The sequence below is a fragment of the Phaenicophaeus curvirostris genome, chromosome 12 (genome assembly GCF_032191515.1).
Source record: "Phaenicophaeus curvirostris isolate KB17595 chromosome 12, BPBGC_Pcur_1.0, whole genome shotgun sequence".
In the NCBI taxonomy this organism is placed as follows: domain Eukaryota; kingdom Metazoa; phylum Chordata; class Aves; order Cuculiformes; family Cuculidae; genus Phaenicophaeus; species Phaenicophaeus curvirostris.
This window is the reverse complement of record NC_091403.1, coordinates 14,067,989-14,089,721: the sequence shown is the minus strand read 5'-3', so window position 1 is coordinate 14,089,721 and position 21,733 is coordinate 14,067,989. Positions and strand designations below refer to the sequence as shown.

The 21,733-nt window shown below is 45.0% G+C and overlaps 1 protein-coding gene across 1 annotated transcript in view; it reads right to left on the bottom strand.

Annotated features, from left to right (window-relative positions):
* Nucleotides 1–4,307: 4,307 nt before the first annotated feature.
* PLEKHO2 (pleckstrin homology domain containing O2) overlaps nt 4,308–21,733 on the bottom strand; it is a 30,777-nt gene continuing 13,351 nt past the window's right edge. Inside the window, exons 4-6 of the mRNA XM_069867133.1 lie at nt 15,776–15,880; nt 13,164–13,262; nt 4,308–10,723 (exon numbers count right to left, since the gene is read on the bottom strand). Of these exons, the coding sequence (XP_069723234.1) occupies nt 9,494–10,723; nt 13,164–13,262; nt 15,776–15,880 (1,434 nt within the window). The 3' untranslated portion in view covers nt 4,308–9,493. The remainder of the gene's footprint in view (nt 10,724–13,163; nt 13,263–15,775; nt 15,881–21,733) is intronic.

Sequence of the window (21,733 nt, the reverse complement as noted above, 5' to 3'; positions counted from 1 at the left end):
TTTTCTGTAGCATTTAAGGAGCAGCCACTGTCCTGCTGCTCCTCACTGCCTGCTGTTGATACTCGCCACCGCCCCCAGCTCTGGCAGCGTGTTTGCAAAAAAGCTCTGCGGGCAGTGGAAGCAAGCTGGTTTCATCATGACAATGTAGTTATCCTTTTAAGGGAAAATTCCCCTCTGGGAGCCAGCCTTCAATTATCTCCTGCTCCAGTGCCTTCTTGTTGGAGATGGATTGTAACACAGCTGAGTTACAGCCACAGTAACTCAGTTGAACAACCAGACGCTCAAAAAAACCCTCCCAAATTAAACTCTGTTGTTTTCAGGTGATTGCTGCATCTAGGAATTGGGATCAAAACCCAAGGGCTGGTTCCCCTCGTCAGTGCATTTGTGCAGAACAAATGTGTGGACATTGCATCTTCAAACCGAAATGCTATTCCCACAATATTGATGGGATTGTATGCAGGCAGTGTGTTCTGCCCTGAAGAAGTACATTCCAAGATTTCGGAGCTGTGGGTAGCACAAGGCTGGTGCTAATCAGCCGACCCAAGTGTCTGCTAAACGCCAGGAAACTGGGGTAGGCAGTGGCTGCATTTCAATTTGCTGTTATTCACTGTGGTGAATGGGAGGGGTCTCCAAGGGTCCTGATTCCAAGGCTGAAAAATTCCTTCTATTCTGCTGACATGTCTCATAGTCCACAGGGGTGATGTCTAACTGGGACAGGGCTGCTGCAGAGGTTGCCCTTTGCCTCTGCCACAGTAAGCAGAGCAGGAGCATGCAGAGCTGTAGAGAACAGCCTGTGCTTTTTTTTTTCCTACAGGAATGGTGGCTTTGGCTGCAAGCCCCTGAATTTACATCTCTTGTGTTTAGTGCTGAAAATACTTTCATTCCAAGCAAGCTGCTTACCAGAAGAACATGACACTCTTGAACACAAACTTGTCACAGAAATGAGACCAGACTACTTAGAGAAGTCCTGGGGACTGCTTCTTTTGACATCTGTTAGCTTACTGTGATTGAGAAAAGGGCATTTTAGCAGCCTTCCAGTTCCTGAAAGAGGCCTGTAAGAAAGTCAGGGAGATACTTTTTACGAGGGTATATAGTGATAGGATGAGGGGAAAGGCTTTAAACTGGAAGGGGGGAAGTTTAGATTAGACGTTAAGAAGAAAGTCTTCACACTGAGAGTGGTGAGGCGCTGGCACAGGTTGCTCAGAGAAGTTGTGACTGTCCCCTCCCTGGTAGGTGTTCAAAACTAGGATGGATGGGGCTTTAAGCAGCCTGATCCAGCAGGAGGTGTCCCTGCCCATGTCAGGAAGGTTGGAACTGGATGATCTTTAAGGTCCTTTCCAACCCAATCCATTCTATAATTTATCTCTGGGCAGCAACAGATGCAGTTAAAACCTTGTACCTGCACAGCTACTGTTGTCTTGAGCCAAAACAAATGGACAACAGCCTGTGGTGTGACTGGATCGCCTGAGGATGAAATGATGTTTCTTGGAGACAGTCACAGAGGAGCTACACTGGATCCCTGTGCCCCAGTTTGAGGATCAAAATGCACAGGAGTCCTATTCTGTCCATCTAGAGCCAGGTGGAAAGAGCTTTCACATCTTCTCAGACTTCCAAAGGGTTTTGATTCTCTTCCCCTATTTCAAGCAAGGAAAAAACTTTTAGGGTAAATTACCTAAAAAATTGTAAAATAACTAAAGGGTTTAAATTGTGTTTTCCTGCTGCAGAGCAAAATTGCCCCCTGTTGAAAAGTCAACTTTTCAAAGCTTTTTTTGTACATTTCTTTTACACCAACACACTTTGCCTAATCTCTAGGCCACTGTTAACAGTTTCAGGTTGCAGCTTTGCCCTGAAAATGTTTTGCCAGAAAATGTCTAACCAGCAATTCCCTTGAGGCCCTGATTCCACCCTTGGAGGTGGGTGGTTTTGAATCTGCCTGGACAGCAAAGCAGAAGCGTGGCTATGCTGAGAGCAATCCTGCCATTCAAATACATAATTATTCCTTGAACTGAGGACCCTTCAGAAGTTCATTAGTTCTTGGCAGTCGAAAACAAGTGGAATTTATTTGCCTCACTCAGGAAATTCAACCCATGCTGCTGAAAATTCAGTGTTGCTCCAGAGAAGGAGCCGATCAGAGCTGTGTTATCCACGTGCTGGGGACTGGCACCAGAGAACGTAGGTTCAAATCTCTATCTCCTGTGATCTGCCATATGACATCTGGCCATGTTTTTTCCTTTGAGCTTCGTTTCCCCTTCAGCTCTGTTTCTTGCAAAGATGTACAATACACACAGAACTGGGCAGCGCTTTGCTGTCATGGTGATGTGGTCTAAACAAACCCAGAAAATTTTGCCAGTATTTCAAAACTGACTTCTTGTTGCGAATGAAATAGCAGAGGAACTTGCAATTTTGTTTGCACAGATATTCATCCAGTTAGTCATGCTGGCTTGCCTGTCTGTTGGACTTTTGGAGATCTTCAAGTCTTTTATCAGTTTCAGTAATAAATATGTCAGTGTGCAGTTGTGTGCTAGATAACTTGCATCTAAAACCGATAAGCATTTCTCCTTAAAAATCATTTCTTTCTGTGCAAGGTGGGTTTCTCCAGAAGGAAAAAATAATTTTCCTCCAAAACTACTTGAGTTTTTTTGGGTGGGAGGAAAAAATACTTACATAAAAAAAATTCACCAAGCACCTGAAACCCATTTAGAGACCAAGAGGGAATTAAATGTTTCAATAAGGATTAAATAAAAGCCAGTAACCAGCTTTCAAATATCTTCATTTCTGGATATGACCCTGCTGTTTAGTTCTGAGGAGAAGGAGAGTTTGGGTGGGTTTGTATTGCAATACATCACATCCTTACCCATGAACAGGAGCTGGTACATAGCATTGCCACCCTATGTCTTGTCCTCTTCCTAACTCTGACCTTTTCTCCAGCACATCCCTTACAGGATCTGCTCCAGATGGATTTGTCTTTTCCTCAAAAAAATCTCCAAAATACTTCAAGTCCTTATTTCTGATTTAAATTATCAATATGGTAGCTTTAACAGCTATCTGTAGTATTTGCAGTTATGCCTTATCCACTTCCAGGCTAGGAATAATAATTATTTACTTGTCACATTGCCCAAAGAAAGCATGATTTGGGGGTCAACTCTTATCCCTGCCAAGAGTCAGAAAAGTCTTCAAGGGACAGATTCTCAGAATTGGCTTTCGGGAGGAAATGTTGCTCTTTTTAGGAACATTTTATCTGGTCGTCAAATGTTTGGGTCATCTAAAGTTTTCTGCAAAATTTTGCTACTGCACCAATTAAAAACAAAAGTATCTGCTGCAGCAGAATGGGTTTGGAGTCCAGCTCTTCAATGCTTTGTGCCTTTACCTTCATTCTGCTGGGTGAGAACCTCCACTGCCTCTCCTGGACTACAAGGAAGAATTCATTCATGGCCACAAAACAGCTTCAGGTCTTCATATTGGAAGATGCTATAAAAGAACTGCCAGTAGTGTTGTTAGTCAAAAGCTAGATGGTTTGTAGACTGGTTTCCCAGCATTTTGATTCCATTCATTCATTTATTTTGAGCAAAACATAGTAAAAATAATTTCCTGACTTTGAGAAATGCCTACATTCCCAAGCATAAACTTATTCCCCATGGGGTGTAGAAACTGGTTTGTGAATCCAGTGGGGGCGAGGAGCAAGGAGATTTTCTTGGCGGCAGAACAACTAAAACTTATGGACAGCTTCTATCAGCAAATCACTGAGCTTTCTAGGAATCAGTTGTTCTGGCAGAGAAGGAGCATGAGATGGGAAAATGGGGAGAGACCAGAACTGAAGCCTGGAGAAAAGGAGAAGAGAGTGGGCCAGGCCAAGGAGGAGGGAGCAGAGTGTGTGGGGGACTTCCAGAGCACCACATTTGTCATCCCCCAGCTCCCCAGTGAGAGGGAAAACAAGATTAAAGACCCGAATAGCTTGTGGGGTTTATTAGCCACTGAGTCTGGTTACTGAGACTTCTGCCGGTGTCCTGTTGAAACCATATGGCTGGGAAGGACCTCAGGCAACAACTTCATCCTCTGTTCTGTGTGGAATAGGGTGAGATATACCCACCTTCCCTGCATATCTCGTCGTAAGAAATCCCAGTGATGGAGGTCCCTCTGTGGATCTCTTTCTAGAATACATTGACCCTGGGCCAGGAAGACTTTCCTAAATAGAAGTCTTCAATCTTTTTTGCTGCAAATTAAGCCAACTTTGTTTTATTCTCTTTAATCAGTGGATGTGATAAGATGTTAACAGCCACCCCTCCTGTAATAACTTTTTCCAAGCAGGATTTTTCAATATTCCACAGTTTTATTTTTTTTGCTATAGGTATGAGTACACGTACTTTACAGATGATCTTTAATAAAGATGCACTAAGGTAGGATTTATTCACCATTTGCTCACACTTTATGTTTTACATAAAGTGTAAAACATAAAGTAGAACATTTTTATGTTTTTTATGCTTACCAGCCTCTGAACTGACAACACAAGAGGCAGAGGGGACTGACACTGCACAGCAGGAGGGGCAAGGACTAAGCATCCTGCTGCTCTCTGAAGTGAAGCTGGTGGGACTGGGGCTGTGATACGCAGGAGGGGGTGTAAAATACTTGGCTTAAAGTAACTTACATTGACCTCAGACAGCAGGATTGCTGCTGAGAATGAAATCATTAATGCTTTGTAACATCACATCGGCGATTGTCACAGGAATATCATGAGTTGCTTAGCTGTGAGGTAAGGTGCTAGAAGAACATGGTGACTAAGTTTCCTGGAATAAATTAAGCACTGTCTTTCGGAAGTATGTGAACTTAGTAGCATAACAAAACACGGACTTCTATTCTCTAAACATGGTGGATATCTTCTGTGCCTGCAAATTGTCTTTTAAGCTGGAAAGAGGAAGTCTTGGAAAGCTTCACTGTTGATGACTCATATTTAAGAAAAAAACACATTTTTTTTAATAGCAAGAATAATTGGTCATTGGTATAAAACAGCCAATGCTGTAGTAAATCCTTTAGCACCCTGGGATAAGAAGAGCTATTTCTGCTCTTTTCCAGTTGCAAATTACTGAGTTCTGTGGGATCAGTGGATGGAACCTACAGCCTGCATTTTCTATTTCAGATTATACAGTGTCTTCAAATCAGTAATCTGTAACTATCCATTGAATTAAAAGCAGTCAGGCAAATGTTTCATATGCCAATACTATATATGTTTGCATTTATGGTTTGGGTTTTTTTATCATGTTTCATATAATACTAGACACTTCCCTTCCTTACCAATATCAATTTAAGGCCAAAATATGATGTGTTGTCTATTTTCATAGTGCAAGAGGAAGAGGAAGAGACTGCCCTTCTCTGCAGTATATCTGTAGAAATCAACCCTGTGACTTGTAGATTCCTCTAAGGAACAGCCCCCTTCCCAGCAAGGGGTTAGAGGGTTTCCTAAGCACATTTTTATACCCAAATGAAGCCAAGCTTGTGCAATAGGATGGTATTTATATGGCTCTTTGCCCTGCTTCCTCATAACTTTCTACCTAGTTTTCACAGAAGGGAAGCAATCACTACGAAACCAGTTTTTCTTTCTTTAGCTTACTGGCATCTGGGCAGAAGAATGAGGGTCTGGTGTTGCTCACCACCAAGAGGATGACTCGACATTTGGTAGACACCAGAGTCCAAGCAAAGATGTTAAGGGCACCCAGACAGCACTGCTGGAGATTGCACTTGGTGAGTTGCCTGTGAGGAATGAGGAAGCTTCCTACTGCTTTCCAGAAGTAGCAGAAATAGATCCTGGCCTTGCTTGCGCTTTCTGTCCAGGGTAGCCAAGCTGGCAGGTGAGGGTGATTCAGGAACTGCACAGCTCTGTGCCAGTTGCAGCCCCCAGTGCTTCTCCTTCCTCTGGGCTTGTGGTTAGCAGAGCATCCAGGTCACCCAAGCCTGACCACAGCCTGTGTGACGCATCCTCCTCCAGAGCAAAGCCTCAATGTCCTGCTCCTGGTGGCTCCTCTTTGCTCTGCTTTCAGACAAATGGCTCTTAAACAGCTGATATTTAAAAGGGGGGTTTATTGCCAAATCTCAAAGCTCTTTACAAGCAGGAGACAAAGTGCAGCCTTCCCATGGGCTGCAGCAGCTGCTTTTCAGAGAGGCATCGACATTTGCTTGTTTGCAAACTCACTTCCTTCCTGTCACAGACACGTAACCTGGTCACACAGCTTAAAACACAGGCTCACACCCCAGTGCTCCATGTCCAGAGGGTTTTCAGGCACAAAAATCACCAGCCTTAGTACAGCCAGAGATTAGATGCAAATTTAAATCTAAGTTTAAAGGGAGATTTAAAAAAAAGTGCATGGTGGCAGGTTGTACGCTGAGGATTGGAGTTGCTGTACGAGATCAGAGCAGACTGGGAGCCTGTCTCTGACTGCCAAGCACTGACATTTTCAGAGCTTATAAGGAGACTCCAAAAGGCAGTTGCAGGAGAACCCTCTCTCCAGCCCTAGGCAGGGCCTGGCTCATGACCAGAACGAGAAGAACAAGTGGGAAAACTGCAGAAGAAACATGATGTCTTGTTGCATGCAAAGTCCAGGTGAATCAGGCCAGACTAGGCATTTTAGGATGAAACTGGGAACCCTATTGGAAAAAGTAGTTAAAACCAAAGTCTCTAATATAGCATTTTCAGCAGCAGATTTACTGGGTGCTGCGGCAATTCCATTTAAGTTATACCTATTTACAAGACATAATACAGATCTAGTAAGTTCTGTTAGTATAGAAAATACAGTAATTAGCTGTAGCTTGTAAAATTGCCCATTTCCTAACAGATATAGGGGGTTTTATCTGTTAAGATTCCTACTGGTGGGTATTCAGTAAAATGTCAGACATTTATTCATTAGAATATTCAGTATAATATAAAAATATACAGTAAATATAAGCACATCCTGTAGTCTGGCTGTAACAGACAGGGATGTCTGGGTATTTTTATGAGCACTTTGCCAGACAGGTTTCCACAGAACACACCACCACACGAAAACACCTGTGAGAGCAAAAGCATTTGTATACAAATTAGAGGACTGAGCTATCTCATAAGTTGTTTCCATTCTCTTGGGTTTTCAGCCTTTCATTTGCCCATCCTGGAGTCCAGGACTGGCTTCTGCTTTGGGATATTAACCTGTATGCAGTTTGCCCTGGTTTGCATGTCTTCCTGTTAGTGTGAACTGCTTCTTCCCCATTTCATTTATCTCTTGTTATAGAACTGCATCTCGCACAAGCCTGCCTGCTCTCTGAAGCTGAGGTCCTTCGACTTCCAGTGCACACCAGGTTCTGACAGCTCACATTCATACCACACAGTGTTTGGTAAACAAAAGTGCACATGCAGAAAAGAAACATTTAGATTGCTGATAGGCACTGAGTATTGTCTGTGTTATTAGCCCTTGTCCTAAGTATTTCTGGAAAGGCAAATAGGACCCATGGTTCACATTGAATATACAGCAGCAAATGACACAGACCCAGAGTTTGCTCCAGGCTATGTGCCTGGGTGTGGGCTTAGGACATAGGAACTTTTTTTGTCTCAAAGCAAAGCTTTTTGGCACCTGAGTGTTTGTGTAGAACTTTCTGCATGAGAGAACAAGTGAATTCCATTGCAATGTCTATGGCTGTCTTGAGAGGGGAGCTGACCACTGAAACCAAGGCTGCTTTAGTCAAAAGAGTAAGAAGCATCAGTTCTAGTCACAGCCTCTCTTGGTGGCTCTGGGTGGTGAAAAGCAGGACATTTGGAAGCCCAAAGCTAATATTTCTGTGCTCAGACCTGAAGCGCCCACTGCCTAGCCTAAACAGAGGCTCAGATGAAGCTTTAATGGGCTGCTGCTATGGGGTTATTGCAGCCTTGTAGAACCTGGGAAAAGAAAGAACAGAGGAAAAAGAAATTGTTGAACTAAGAGGGCAGTGCTGGCAAACAAGGAAAAAGAGCTCAGGTAGCGTGTCATTCCTTAAAACCAGACTGGGAAGCTCACCCTTCTCTATGCTTCCAGAGTCTGCCTCAAGCAAAGGAGAAACCCTTGGGGCTGTCATATGATTCTCCTCAGAGCAGCTATAGAGAATCAGAGAGCGGACATAGCTTAGGTGCGGGCCTATACAGCAGTGGTGCAAAGACATTAATTTATCACAGCTGTAATCTCTAAAGACCATGGGAACTGTGGTTGCTTTCAGTAGGTGGGCATGGAAGCTGTGGATATTGTGCTGAAGCCTTCTGCAATGCCTTCCTCAGACCCTTCTGTAGCAATGCTTTTTTATTTTAATATACCTAAGCCACTGGGACCAGCCCCAAAGCTGTGTGTGCAAAATGCCTTTCTCTCCATGTACTCCAATTACAGACATCAGTGCCAAACCATGGCTTTCAGGCTAGCCAGGACACAGCAGGTAGAGATGTGTTAAATAGGAAGAGGGCTCTCATCCAGACCTGCTGCCTCATGTGCATGCTCCTGTCAGTTAACATCCCAAGACAACATAGAGAGCGACCCCACAGCAAAGACAACACACATCCCTAAAGCTTCTTAATGACAGCTCTGCTAGGAAGCTCCTGAGAGTCTCCAGGACACAAGTGCTCCAATTGCCTGGCTAGTTGTTCCAAATGATGATGAGGGGATTCAGAGTTACCAGATAGGTATGGTCCTTAATACTAAACATGTGCTGCTAGAGGGCACTCCTTCAAAGGCCAAGTATAATCTGCTCTTTGCCTCAATTTCCCTATTAATGAAACAGGAACGATTAATACTTGCTGGACAATAATGCATTGAGACTTGCGTTTGCTTACACCTAAAGCTCTGCACAGCCAGGCTCAGAAGAGTGCCTTTGTACAGCTGCTCCAGATCTGAGGATACTATTTGCAGTCAGGAGTTGGCCAGTTTTGTTTGCCTCTGTGTGAGGTCACTTTTAAACTGTGGAAGTGGTTTTATGAACATCTCTGGAGACGATTAAACCATTTATCTTTACATTCCTAGATGTCACTGGGCCAGGTGGTCTGTGAAACCTTGCCAGCAAGTGAGCACTGATTACACTTAAATGATTTAATGGGGAAAACCAGATAGGTGCCAGTGCAACCTGGTATCTGCTTCTCTGTAAATACAGATAGACAGGGGCTTTTGCCAGAACAGCCATTCTGCTCCTTTCAAAAATCTGGCTTGGTTTGAACACCAGTAATTTTTAAGGTCTGATCCATTGAAAGGACTTTGGACCGAGTCCTTAGAGAGCATTCACATTTTCAAAACCATTCAATGCTCTGTAACCTTCTGCTGTGCTAGGAGGATTAGAACCAGACTGGTATGTACAGCATGGAGAAAGAGAAAGATGCCATAACTGAAAGCTCGATTCTGCCTCATAAACATGGTGTGTGCACAACAAAACACTGCCTTTTAAACACTGGCCTAGCAATGATACAAATCATAAATGGCAAATGTTTAGCTTTGATTTTGAGAAGGAAGTCTCTTTGAAGAGTATGTCAGGGAGCACTTCTCCTATAAAGAGTCACTAGATCCTTTTGCTTTTCTTTCTGCTTCTGTGTTGCTTCTTTTTTCAGTTCCCCAAGACCTTTAATTTCTTGCAAAACTTGTGTAGCTTGCCGAAGTTGTTCTACTGCCTCATTGAGCAATGTCTCTGCCATCACTGGGGGTCCATTCCCCTCCTGGGCCTGTTCCAACCCTTCACGTAAAACCTTCTGCAGAAGTTTTTCTGCCTTTTCCCTTTCATTAGCAACCTTCTCCTCCATTTTAGCTAAGCATTGATGGGAATCCTTCAGGAAATCTTGGCCAGGAAGTGCTCTCTGTGAACTTCTGGAATCAGACAGCAAGTCTCCCAGAGACGAACTGCGAAGTTTAAGACCTGAAGTGTTTTCTACAGACTCTTTCTTCTCAATAGTTGCTTTTACACTCTCCTGGTGTGTTTCTGTAGCTAAGGAAGTCTCTCTCTCTTCTGCTGAAGTTTGCTCTTCCTTCTCAGCAGAGGTTGTCCCATTTCCTTCTTTAGTTTCAGTGTCTGGGGATGTCAACTCTGCTACCTCACTGGCTGCGATCCCGTTCACTGGGGGCTTGGAACTGCCAGACTCCAGGTCTTCACATGCCTCATCTTCCAGGTCACCATGGCTGGAGTTCATTGTGGCTAGCATTTTTTCTGACAGAGCCTTAGGAGGAACAGGAGGCTTTGTATCATCTGCAGAAGCAAGGTTGTCTTTGCTACTATCGTCTGATGATTTCAAGTCTTCTGTGTTTTTAGGCTCAGGGACTGAATGGTCCCAAGCTACTTTTAGCTTGTCTGGCACACTCTTAGGAGGAGGAACTGGAGCTTTTGCTATGCCCTTGTTACTGACCTCAATGAGGTTCTCTCTGTTCTCCTCATTTGGTGCTTGTGATTCTTCTACATTCTCCTCTGGGCTTACAGAGTCCTCCTCCTTGGCATTTGCATTGTCCTTTGATGCTATGCCTTCCTTAAGCTTCTTATCTGGAGGCAATGGAGGAGACAGAGGTTTTTTATATTCCTGGTCAGAAACATCGTTCTCTGCATCTTGGTTTTCTTTTGCACCAGTGGGTTTTGTAGGTGGCATAGGTGGCTTTGGAGTTTCTTTCTGAGCTGGTGCATTGTCACTTTCGCTAATGGTGGAATCAAAGTTTGGTGGTCCATTGTCTACTACATCCAGATCAAGTCGTAGGATACCATCTGATGTAGACTTAGCAGCCTGGAATACGAGAGAGAACTTTTTCAATATCTATCCCATCATCAATTCTGTGCTCCATCCTTTAAGTTCAAAAATGCTTGCACTTTAAAGTACAAGACCCTCACAACCAGCATGGCAAGCAAGTGGTTGCTGCTTCACACATCCACCCCATTTATACTTATATCTGTTTAAACTGCAAAAAAAATCCGACTAATAACAAAAATGGTGTTCTTAAGAGCAACTTTTTCTATAGCTTAAGAGCAATCTATGAAGATTGTGCTTCTTCCATGCAGCATCACTCTGTGCTACCCTCTAACAGCAGTAGACAGCTCTTCCACAGCTGTAGACAGCTCTGCCAGCATTAATCCCAATGTCACCTGCTTTGCTAAAATTTAATGAGCTATGATAATTAAAGTCCCAAAGTTTCTACCCAACAAAGAAGAAAGTTGGGTCAAGTCTCATACATTGCAGCAGATGTTGAATATTTTGAGTGAAGAAAGATCATCCCATGGCATAACCCTGCTTTTACCCAGACCAACACGTTCTGTGAACACCATGAGCATTTTGCTGCTGAGTTATTTTCTGCCTGATAAGGCAGCAACTTGCACGTGAATATCAAAGCAAATAACCATAAGCTATCAAGAATTAGGACAAAACCACAGAACTTATTTTACTACTTCCGTTGAGAAGGTCTCAAAGCCTGTTCCACAGAAACCTCATGTCTTGGTCTTCCTGTCAGCTCTGCCACATTTTAATCCTTTGTCCTGTGGTAGCTGGATCCTTCTTAATTTACAGCACACCCACCTAGAGTGCATTTGCTTTCTGCTTTTAGTACTGTTATATTTTTACTTGACTATATAAAACACATTGATCTTTAGATGCTTGGCCAGGGATACTATTGTAATACTGTTGCCTTCTGCCTGTTTCCTCCAGCCTGATGTCATCCCTGGGCCAAGCCTCAGCTGGTCAGACCTTCTGCAAACTACAGGCTGTGTGCAAATCACTCTAGTAGAAGAGATTTCCTAAAAAGGGTGGATTTAGTAAGGACATTGCAGCATGTAAGCTCAGTACCCCAGAGGGAGAACTGTGGTGACAGTTCCTGTGTGAAGGAACCCAAAACCACACGAAGGCAAAGCTGCAGCTAGGGACAGACTCCTGCAGTGCAAGGTGTTTAGTTAGTTTCTCTTTGCCTTTCCAGCCCATCAGAGAGATGGAGGCAAGCTGCATCCTGGCAGCTTGGCCCTGACCTGTCCTCACCTGGCCTGCTTTGACACTGAAAATCATCATTCATCCCATTTCCTTCATGACACTGCAGCCAGCAGCCGTGATACACATCTTTCTGCAGGCTCTAGCCTTTCCCTTTTCCCTCATTCTGGATTTGTAAGCCAGTTTCCCCTGAATCTGGCTGAAAGTGAGAGGTCCTACAGGTATTAACCTTAGAGGCATCTTCTGAACTTAGTGAGCCAAGTAAGAGAAAGAGATCTTTTTAGTGCCTGGATAAGGGCTTCCAACATTCCCAAACCCATATTAGGCAACAGAGATTCCACACTTTATTGCTGCTGTGACTTTTGTCATGTTTTCTTCTGTGGTTTTCTGGAGGAGTGTATGGGAATTCATCCCCATGCATTTCTCTAGAACAAGCACTCTTCCTCCATTTCTATGCAAAGTAAAATGTCTCAAGGCATCTCATTTTCTACCCGAGGGTCATCTGCGTGCTCTGAAGACCCATAAGTCAAAGTCTTGGGAGTCTGAAGAAAGAAGGTTTGATTTAAAAACTTTCCTTGGCTGAGATTAATGCTCTGCTAAAATATCAATCTGTCTGCCACAACTTCTTCATAAATCACAGGAATCAAACAGTAGTGAGAACCTATCCCATAGAAATGAACTGCAGGTTTATTTTGTGGTGGGTTTTCTTTGTTTGTTGGGGTTTTTTTAAGTGACAGATCCAGAAAATCATTTACAAGTAGACAGGCTAATCCATAAACCTGCCTGGGGAATAATGTATTCTGTTTTAGACCTAAGGAAGGGCTTGTAAGCTTGAAAGCTTGTCTGCTTCTCCAGTTAGCTTAATAAAAAATGTAGCTTCTCCTCACAGACCGTGGAGTTCTACCTTTAGACCACTGTGGCTACAAAATCATCACTTCTTAAGAAATAAATATAGGAGCTTCAGTCTCTTCTTATTAAAGTGAAACTACAGTGGTCCTCACCAGACGGTGAAGCAGCTCATGAGTTATGGCCACCTAAATATACTGTAACATGTTGCAGCAGCTACAGATCTATAGGAATGTGGAGCTTCATTAGAGAGGTGCTGGTGCAGTCTTTCCTGGAGGAAGCTGTTTCTCTTGTCAGCTTTCTCTGCGATCTCCACGCCTGGAGTTTTCCCTGGGGTTTTGTACTGAAGTGGAAGAAGCAGCTCTTGGTGATCCCAGATGGGGAGATGGCCCAGGGGGAGCACACTTACCTCCTTTAAGTGACTTCTCGTGGGTGGCCTGCGTCCCTGGGTCATTTTCACTCTGTCCCGAGTTACATGGTCCAAGGAAAGGCTCTCATCTACTTTCACCTGATGAAAAAAAACCAGCAAAAAGAAAAAAAAAAAAAAAAAGGAAGAGGGTCATTAATTTCTCAAGATATGTCTATAAAGTTCTCACTGTCACATATGAAGAGATGGAGCATTTGGGTCCAGGAGGGTTTTGAATATTTTACCACCAGTCTTTGCCTCAGACTTCAGGTACAGCCTGCATGCAAATCTCTGCATGTACATGACAGATATTGAAGCTATCTGTCCTATACTGAACCATATAAAAGACACTCCAAAGCAAAGCATCCAACCTTCAATGCTTACGTTGGCTCACTTCCCCTCTACCTAAAAGGCAGGGAAGGAAGGACAAAAAGGCAGCTTTGTTGTCCTCACTGCAGCTTGGGCTTGGATCAGCTCCTGCATGTGGCAGAGCACAGCCACGAAATTGCTGTTGCCATTTTAGAGGTGAAAGCTCATTAATAACCGTGACCTGACTGTGAACTATATCAGCAGTGCTTTGTTACAGACCTTCCCTTCTACAGCGCTAATGATTGCAGGATGCTGAAGGGAAGGTGTGAGCAGTGACCTGGATTAATTGCAGCTCTAGCTGAATTAACAAATTTATTTCCTGGAATCAGATGAGAAACCCACTGCCTCCCACACGTGGGGAGGGAGGTCCCAGCCTGCTGGCAGGTATTTCTCTGTGCTGGCTCTGTGACTGCCTACCCACCCATGCTTCGATGGCTGAGGGCTGGAGTCTGCTCCACCAGTGACTGGGGATGGTGAAACATCAGTGCATCCTTGGTTTGTTGGCCACAGGTTTGTACAACAGGAAAGCTGGTGAGGTTGAAATAGGGATTTAATGTGAAAAATGGGTTCTAATCCCTGGCTGATATGGCAGAGTGGTTTTACAGCTCTTTCAGCGCAGAACAGCTAATCCAAGCCAGCTGAGCGCTTTACCTGCTAACTTGTGCCTGGCCTGTGCAAAAACACTTTAAATCTGAGGTCTGATCCTTACTGGAATGAATGAGAATTAGAGGCTGGCTCCCTCTGAGAACCCAAGTCCTTGTAAATATAACCCCTGGCCACAGGGCAGTGACCTGAGATCCCACCTTGCTGCGCTGCCAAGGGGGTGTGCAGAGTACATTGCCCATCAGAGAGCACAGAGCCACATGCCATGCCTCTCCAGGCAGCTCTGAGCTGGTGTAGGGTCGCTCCAGCAAGGGCTGAGCAGCATTGCTTTACAGGACACCACATCTCCCACACGCTGAAATATGACAGCAGACCTGGTTTTATCTTCTCAGGCTGCTGCTGGTTCCAGTCATTCCCTTTAATTCCATGTGCTGCTTCCCACTTGGTCCAAGGGCCCAAGGAACTGCTACACTCCACTATTAGCAAAACCCTGACACTGAGTGTCATTTGCCTTGGCAAAAAAAGAAGCATTTTGCAGCCTCTCCTCCTCTCTGCTGAATAAAAATAAAGCCCAAGCTCTCAGAGTTTGCATCTCCAGCACCATACCTGCAGTGATTAGCCTTCTTCTCAAAACCTTTACTCATTGCTTTGGTTTCCTTGGCTAAACAGATCCTGATGATTGTTTCATCCCCTGTTACCCTGCCTGTCTCTTCTTGAGTCATTCCCATGGTGGTTTTGTGCATTTCATTTCAGTTACTGAAACAACTGCAGAACAGATACCATTTCTTTGGTTTAGTTCAGGGCAGATTTACAAGGTAACAGGGAAGAGAGCAAGGTTAGTCGGGCTCTAGGATGTGCAATTTTCGTTCTTGAAGAATCTGGGAGTGCAGGTGTGCTGGGGCCAGCTGAGAGGCAGGCAGGTTTTGCTGGGATCATGGAGTAACTTTCCACCAGACTTCTCTCCAGACTGCAGACGGAATAGCTGCTGGACTGAGTCACTTCAGAGTTTTCCAGTCTTAAAGACTGGGCTATGTCCTAACCAAATACCTCCACTTCCAGGCTGCTTGGTGCTGAGGATCATGATGGCATGGGGAAGACAGGTCTCTGCAGGCTGCAGCCCCAGCTCTACACAACTCAGTGCTGCAGCTGCTTTTCTGCACCAGCTGCTTCCATCAGGAGAGGGCAACAGCCCTGCATTCACTGATCCCAAACCCACTGAAGCCAACAGACCACCTCATACTGTACTTGGTAAGCTTGTGTCTCGTGGGCCTCCTGATGAGATGCTGGCTTTTAGCATCACATATCATTCCTCTGGCACACCGTTGACTCAACCAGCTGCCCCTGCCTCCTTGCATCTAACCCCAGCCAGAAGAAAGGGAGAAGCAGTGAGATGTGGGATGGTGCAAACAGCAATCTACATCTTCCGCCTTCTTGGGCTTGGAACTGCAGTGGCTCAAAGCTCCCAGCCTGCAGGGACGTGACCTGGTTTGCCTTGAATACTGTCTTTCTCTTTCCTTCGACCATGGTTGGCACACAGGAAGGACAAGGAGCACGGGGGGTCAGGCAACTTCTGCTTTTAGCTAAAAAAGCAGTGGATGAGAACTGACACAGAAATACAGGAGTTTGAAAATTGTTCCTCTTACCTCATCAAATACTTTGTTTTTGCCTCTATTGATCCCTTCATTAAGAGCTTTTATCCATGATTCCTTTTCTTCCAAAGTTGGAGCTTGAAATTTGATATCATGAACCTGCAAGAGACACGATTTTTGCCTAAGCATTCCTTGCCAGGACTAGAGAAGCAGCTCTCTGTGTATCATTTCATTTTCTATTTAACATCCAGTTCCAGCCTGTGTTTAAACTACAGATTCCTTTGCGCTTTGGCAAGTACTTCACTTCATAGCTCCCATGATCAGTATTTTGTTATGCTGAACAGCTTGTTGCTGTAGTTTTATTTTTGCAACTAGTAGCTAAAGTAGTAAGAAAGTAAGAGTTTCTTCCTTCTGCAAAACACTCAGAATAGCTCTTAGAGCCACACTGTGTGTCAAACTGAAAGTCCAAGTCATTTTGCACTGGTTTACATGCAATAAAGTACTTTCTTTCCAACTTCCCCCAGCCTGCAAGCAATGGGAAGGCTGCAGGCAGCAGGCTCTGCCTACTTCCCTGTTCCTGCGGCTCTGCAGAACAGAACTGATACAGGGATCTGAAGCTCTGACATTGGCTGCACTAACCCATTCAGCTGAGCATGGATGTGATGAGGCACATCTTCTGTTTGCAAATGAAGAAATAGAGCAGTGAACGCTACAGACATACACTTTCTGAGGTTTGAACAGCAATCCTAAGAAGAACGGGAGAGTTGGACAGACAAGATGGAGCTGGCAAGAAGCATGGGACACAAATATGGAGGGAGTGATGGATGATTGTATGGCCTGTTCTCCCTTCAGCCAGCTCTTCCCTTCCTCCAGGGCAGTCCTGTGACTGTGTTTGATGTTTTGAATCTCTTATTGATTGCAGCAGGAACAACAGGTTATTTATCCTATAACAATAAGTTATAACAATATGTTATGTATCCTATCGTGTGTTTTATCCTCATGGGTAAATACATCTTACGGATTGCACTCTGATGAAGACCTGCCCTGAAAACAGAATTACAGATTCCCCCAATGATCTTTTCTTTGCTGCTTATTACTACAATAATCTAGAGGCTTCACAAATAACTTTTCAGAGCAACTGAAATTATCCACCTCTTGCAGGTGGGGAGGTGAGGCTCATCCACAACACATACTAGCAGGTCTCATTTGGAATAGTTTTTTCAGGTATTTAACATCCTGTAGGTACCCTGCAGCCTCACATTTGTTTCAAGAGCAGTTGTTGTCCCAGTCTTTTTGTAAATGAGCTCCCACATTCTGAAATCACAACAATGTCCACATAAAACAGGGACTATATAAAACGAGGGTGATGAAGCTAATGGTGACTTACAGTCAAATGCTCTTACCAGTTCCCTGTTTTGTTTATGGCACAACAAAGCAGAAACTGGTTTGGGTCTCAGCAACTTCTGAAGACGCCATTAGAAATTCAGCAGAACGAAAGCCTGACCTCCTTACTCTCTGTCTGTTTAACTAGAAACTGACTGTCCTTCCCTTCTGCATTTATTCCTTGCTTCAATGCCATGGCTTTACATCTGCACATCACAGAGACAGAGTGCCAGACCCTCACAACCAGCATGGCAAGAAAGAAGTTAAGAAGCAATTTGGGGAAGACTATTTATTCCATTAGTTTGGACATAAGGTGATGGGGCTGTATGTTTCCTGGAATCTCAGAAGAGAGGCTAGGGCCCGAAGCACAGCCCTCGGGAAAAAGAGCCCTTTGTCTGCAGTGTAGAAGGGCTGCACTAACCAGGGAACCTAAGGGAAGGCAAGGCTCCAAAACAGTGCGACAGCCAGATTTTGTTTTAGTCCAACCAGGCCTGTTTTTATGTCTGCTTAAAAACTGTTTTTGTTTGGAAACGATTTTGCCCCAAAGCTTTGTGATTATAAAAGCTTATGAGAGAGCTCTACTTGTGAGCAGCTGAGCTGCTGCACTGCCTGGCAAAGACCTGGCAGCCTGCACTAGGGTTTAGAAATCTCTGTACATGTTGTTCAAGGGAAAGACTCCTGCCTCACTGCAAGATTCCTCTTCCAATGCCACTTTCTCTGCCTCATTCCCAGCCCCTAAATAAAGCCTCTGAGACTGTGGGTAAGCACTGGTGTCAGCAACCCTGTGGCAGAGCAGAGCGAAGCCTTGGGGTGATGGTTCATCATTCATGAGAAGCTGAGATGTCCCTCCAGCACGCAAGTCACTGCCACATGTTGTAACGCTGACCTACCACTCCAGCCACAAACATGGACGATGAGGAAAAGGAACTTATGGAAAGATCCTCTCAAGGCAGCAGCAGAAAGAGCCTTCCAGTTTCTGGAAGGGCTGAGCGAGGGAGGACAAGCAGCACTCTGCATGGGACCCTGCTCCCTGCGATGGGCAGCAGAGGCAGTGCCAGACTCGAGCCAATGCAGCCCTGCTCCCTGCCTGCACCAATTCCTGTGGCTGTGGCACAGAGGGGCAGCCTCAAGGCTCACGGCAGGTTCCTCCCAGTCCACCCAGTTATCTTTGTTCGAAAAACCAAGGTCATGTTGCTGTGGCTCTGAGGCTGGGGCTCGTGATGCTGCCAGCCAGAGACTCTCTGCTGCCTCGCAGTCTGTTGTCTGTCTGCATCCATCTGTGGCTCACATCCTCGGCTACAGCAAGGGGGTAGAGGAGGCTAACCCACAGTGGCAGGGAAGCTCCCTATAAAGCAGACAACTGCAAAGAAGAGGTAAGAAGGAGCTGGAGGAGTTGGGTCTCAGGCCTGCCTGCCACTGGGTCTCTGTACATGAGTCTGAGACCCCCAGGTCCTCTACAAACAAGAAACAAGTGAATTTATCTTGTCTGTATTTTCACTCATTTGAGTATTAACAGATATCAGAGGATGCACCTGAAGATGGGTATCCCCCACAAAATGTTAAGCAACGATTGTTCTCCAGTAGCAATTCAAGTCAGAGAGTCAGTGGCACCAAATCTAAGATGGCAGCAGCAGTCACATTTGCTCTCCTTCCTGCTAAGCCAGCTGAGACTGAGTCATGCCACAAACAGCAGGCTGGTGTGCCAGGAAAAGCTGTCATGGCTAAACCTAATGTGATAGTGACCATTGTAAGCCATGAATACAGACAACGCAATTTACTGTCAGCTAACTCAGAACACAGCACGGCCAGTCAGCTCCTGCTGAATCACTGGCAAGAGACTCCCACACGGGTCACTGTCTGTGATGGCAGTGAGCACAGCCTCCTCAGTTGCTCCATGTCTCCTTGCAGAAGTCTCTTCAAGCAGTGACAGTCTTATGGCTATGCTGACCCTGCTTTCCAGGAAAGAGAACTGTTCCTGGGGTCAGCCTGTTGTATCTGCACTAAATAATTTAACAGACAAGCTCTGGAGAACTGTATAGCTACAGTTGAAGACCTTTACCAACACTAGCTCTTTGCTGAGCCATTCTCCTACATGCTGCTGATCTGCAGCAGACGTGGGTGATAGAAACTTATGCTTGCTTCTCAGCTGTTCCAGTGCAAAGCCTGGTGTTGGGTTCAGTCGAGTGGGGCTGGGCTTAACCAGACTGTGACCTGCTTGTGAATGGCTGCATTAGGTGTGGGATTGTGTTCTCTTCTGCTTACTTTTGGTATGGGATGGTCACATCCGGCAGAAGCCAGAGCAAAGCTGGGTCAGGAACATCACCAAGCATGCACTAGAGTCTGTCTGCCAGATGTGAGGTCATCTCCTGCCTTCTTCTACATGACTTTGTCAGCTTAGATCACGGAGGGGAAAATGGAAGCCAAGGGACTGTCAGTTAGGGGATTCTTGTGGTTTTCTGCAGCTAAACCAAGAGCTACCTCATCCCTAGGAATAATGCAGCATCTTTGCCAAACTGGCAGACTCCAGGAGCAGACTCCTCCATGCACAGGACAAACGTGCCTCACTGCAATCTACTGCAGCTTCCAGCTGAGACCCTGGTAAAGGCAGGTACAAGTACCTTCCAAGTCCACTAAGGGAAAAATAAGCAATGGAAGTTTCCACCCCTGACTGCAGGTGTGGAGTTTGTGCCTGGCTGTGCTAGGAAACGACGCGTGGGGAGCTTCAGTGGTTACTCACAGACTCTTTCCCTTACTACCACCCTCCTTCTTCCCATTCTTAAGAGTTCCCTGCAGCTGAAGGCTTTCAGACTTGCTGAATACCAGACTTGTGCCAAACTCTGTAGTCTCTAGGCAGTTACACCAAGCATTATTTGCACTGCTTTTTGCATTGTGAGTACATTTTAAAGTCTCCAGGACAAGTTCTGCTGCCCTTTCTTACAAACTCACCTCCCTGCATCTAACAGCTTTCATTTAGTTGCTGCGGATGAACAAACCATTTGAGATTTCTAAGCAGAAGTGGTCTTTTGCACACTTCCAGCAACACTTCCAGCAACACTTCATTTCAGCTCCACACCACTGCAGCTGTATGACATTCTCATTTCATCAGAGCTTAATAAAAATGTCATCCTTGTGAACAGGGCAAGCAGAATGTGGAGTACACCCACCACAGACCAGTGTTTAGCAAGGCAACTTATTTATTTGGATGCAACTCTTGCTACAGAGTAGTTTTAACTGACTGATTCATGCTCTTGAAGAATATCCCATCCAAGATTTACACTTGGATTCCCCTACAGTTAAACTCTCTTTTTTTTCAATAGGGAAACTCCTGAAACAGAAATGGCCTTTTATAGTTTGTTCGTAAGTCCCACAATCTCACTGGCTTTCTGCATTGCTCAGCATCGTACTTGGGAGAGTGGGGGAAAAAAAACCTAGCAAGATCTGGCAGGGTTTGGCAAGGCAGCCCACAGGGTGGTTTTAAACTGTGGATGGCAGCAAGCTTCCCAAATGGAAAATGTTTAGCTGATACATATCGCCACAGCTGCAATTTCAAAACAGCAGAAGGACAGTTGTGTACATCGGCCTTCTAAGTGAAGCCTGCTCTAACATCTGCCAAAGTATATGATGTGTGTCAACACCCTCACCAGATTCCCAGCTAAAAGGAGGGTGGGAGGGGAGCTACAAACAGGGAATTTTTCATTTATAAAAGCCTTTCCTTTCACCAAAAGAGCCGTATAAAAACGTAGCCTCTAAGTCTCCATTTAATCAGTGGCAAGTGAAACAGGGGAGCTGTAAACTTGCCAGCATGCCAAAATGACAAAGCTGCCCTTTTGAGGCACAGTTTGGGCATAACTTTCTCCTAGCAAGGAATGAAAGTTTTAGGAACAGGTCTCATGCCTAGTGTTGATTTATGCAGCAGCGCAGACACATCTGCAGCTATTACATGCTTCTCTCAAAGTAACGTACTTGCAAATAATAATAAACCCTACTATGCCACCCATCTCTGAGCACACAGATTTTACTTGCCTCCCGGGGAATAGGTGTACACTTAGAATCACAGAACAGTTTGGGTTGGAAGGGACCTCAAAGCCCATCCAGTTCCAACCTCCCTGCCATGGGCAGAGACACCTCCCACTGGATCAGGCTGCTCAAAGACCCATCCAATCTGGCCTTGAACATCCCCAGGGATGGGGCAGCCACGACTTCTCTGGGCAAACTGTGCCCCACCCTCCCAGGAAAACATTTCTTCCTACTGCCTAATCCAAATCTCCCCTCTTTCATCTGAAAACTGTTCCCCCTCATCCTATCCCTGCACTCCCTGGTCAAGAGCCCCTCTCCAGCTTTCCTGTAGGCCCCCTTTAAGTCCTGGAATAACTGCTGTAAGTACTAGGAATAAACCTTTAAGCGATAGCTTGTAGTTATTAAGCCAACCCCTAGAAAACACAACAAGCCTGCCAGGGTTTGCTACTTTCAATCTAAAATTGACATTACTTCTGATTAATTAAATTACAAAACAAATGCTAAACCTCCATTTGGACTGGTGAGATTCACTGCTCTTGGATCTGGTGCTGAGCAGGAGCTCAGTAGCCCAGGGTGCAAATCTCTAGGCTATCATCACTTTGGTACATGGTG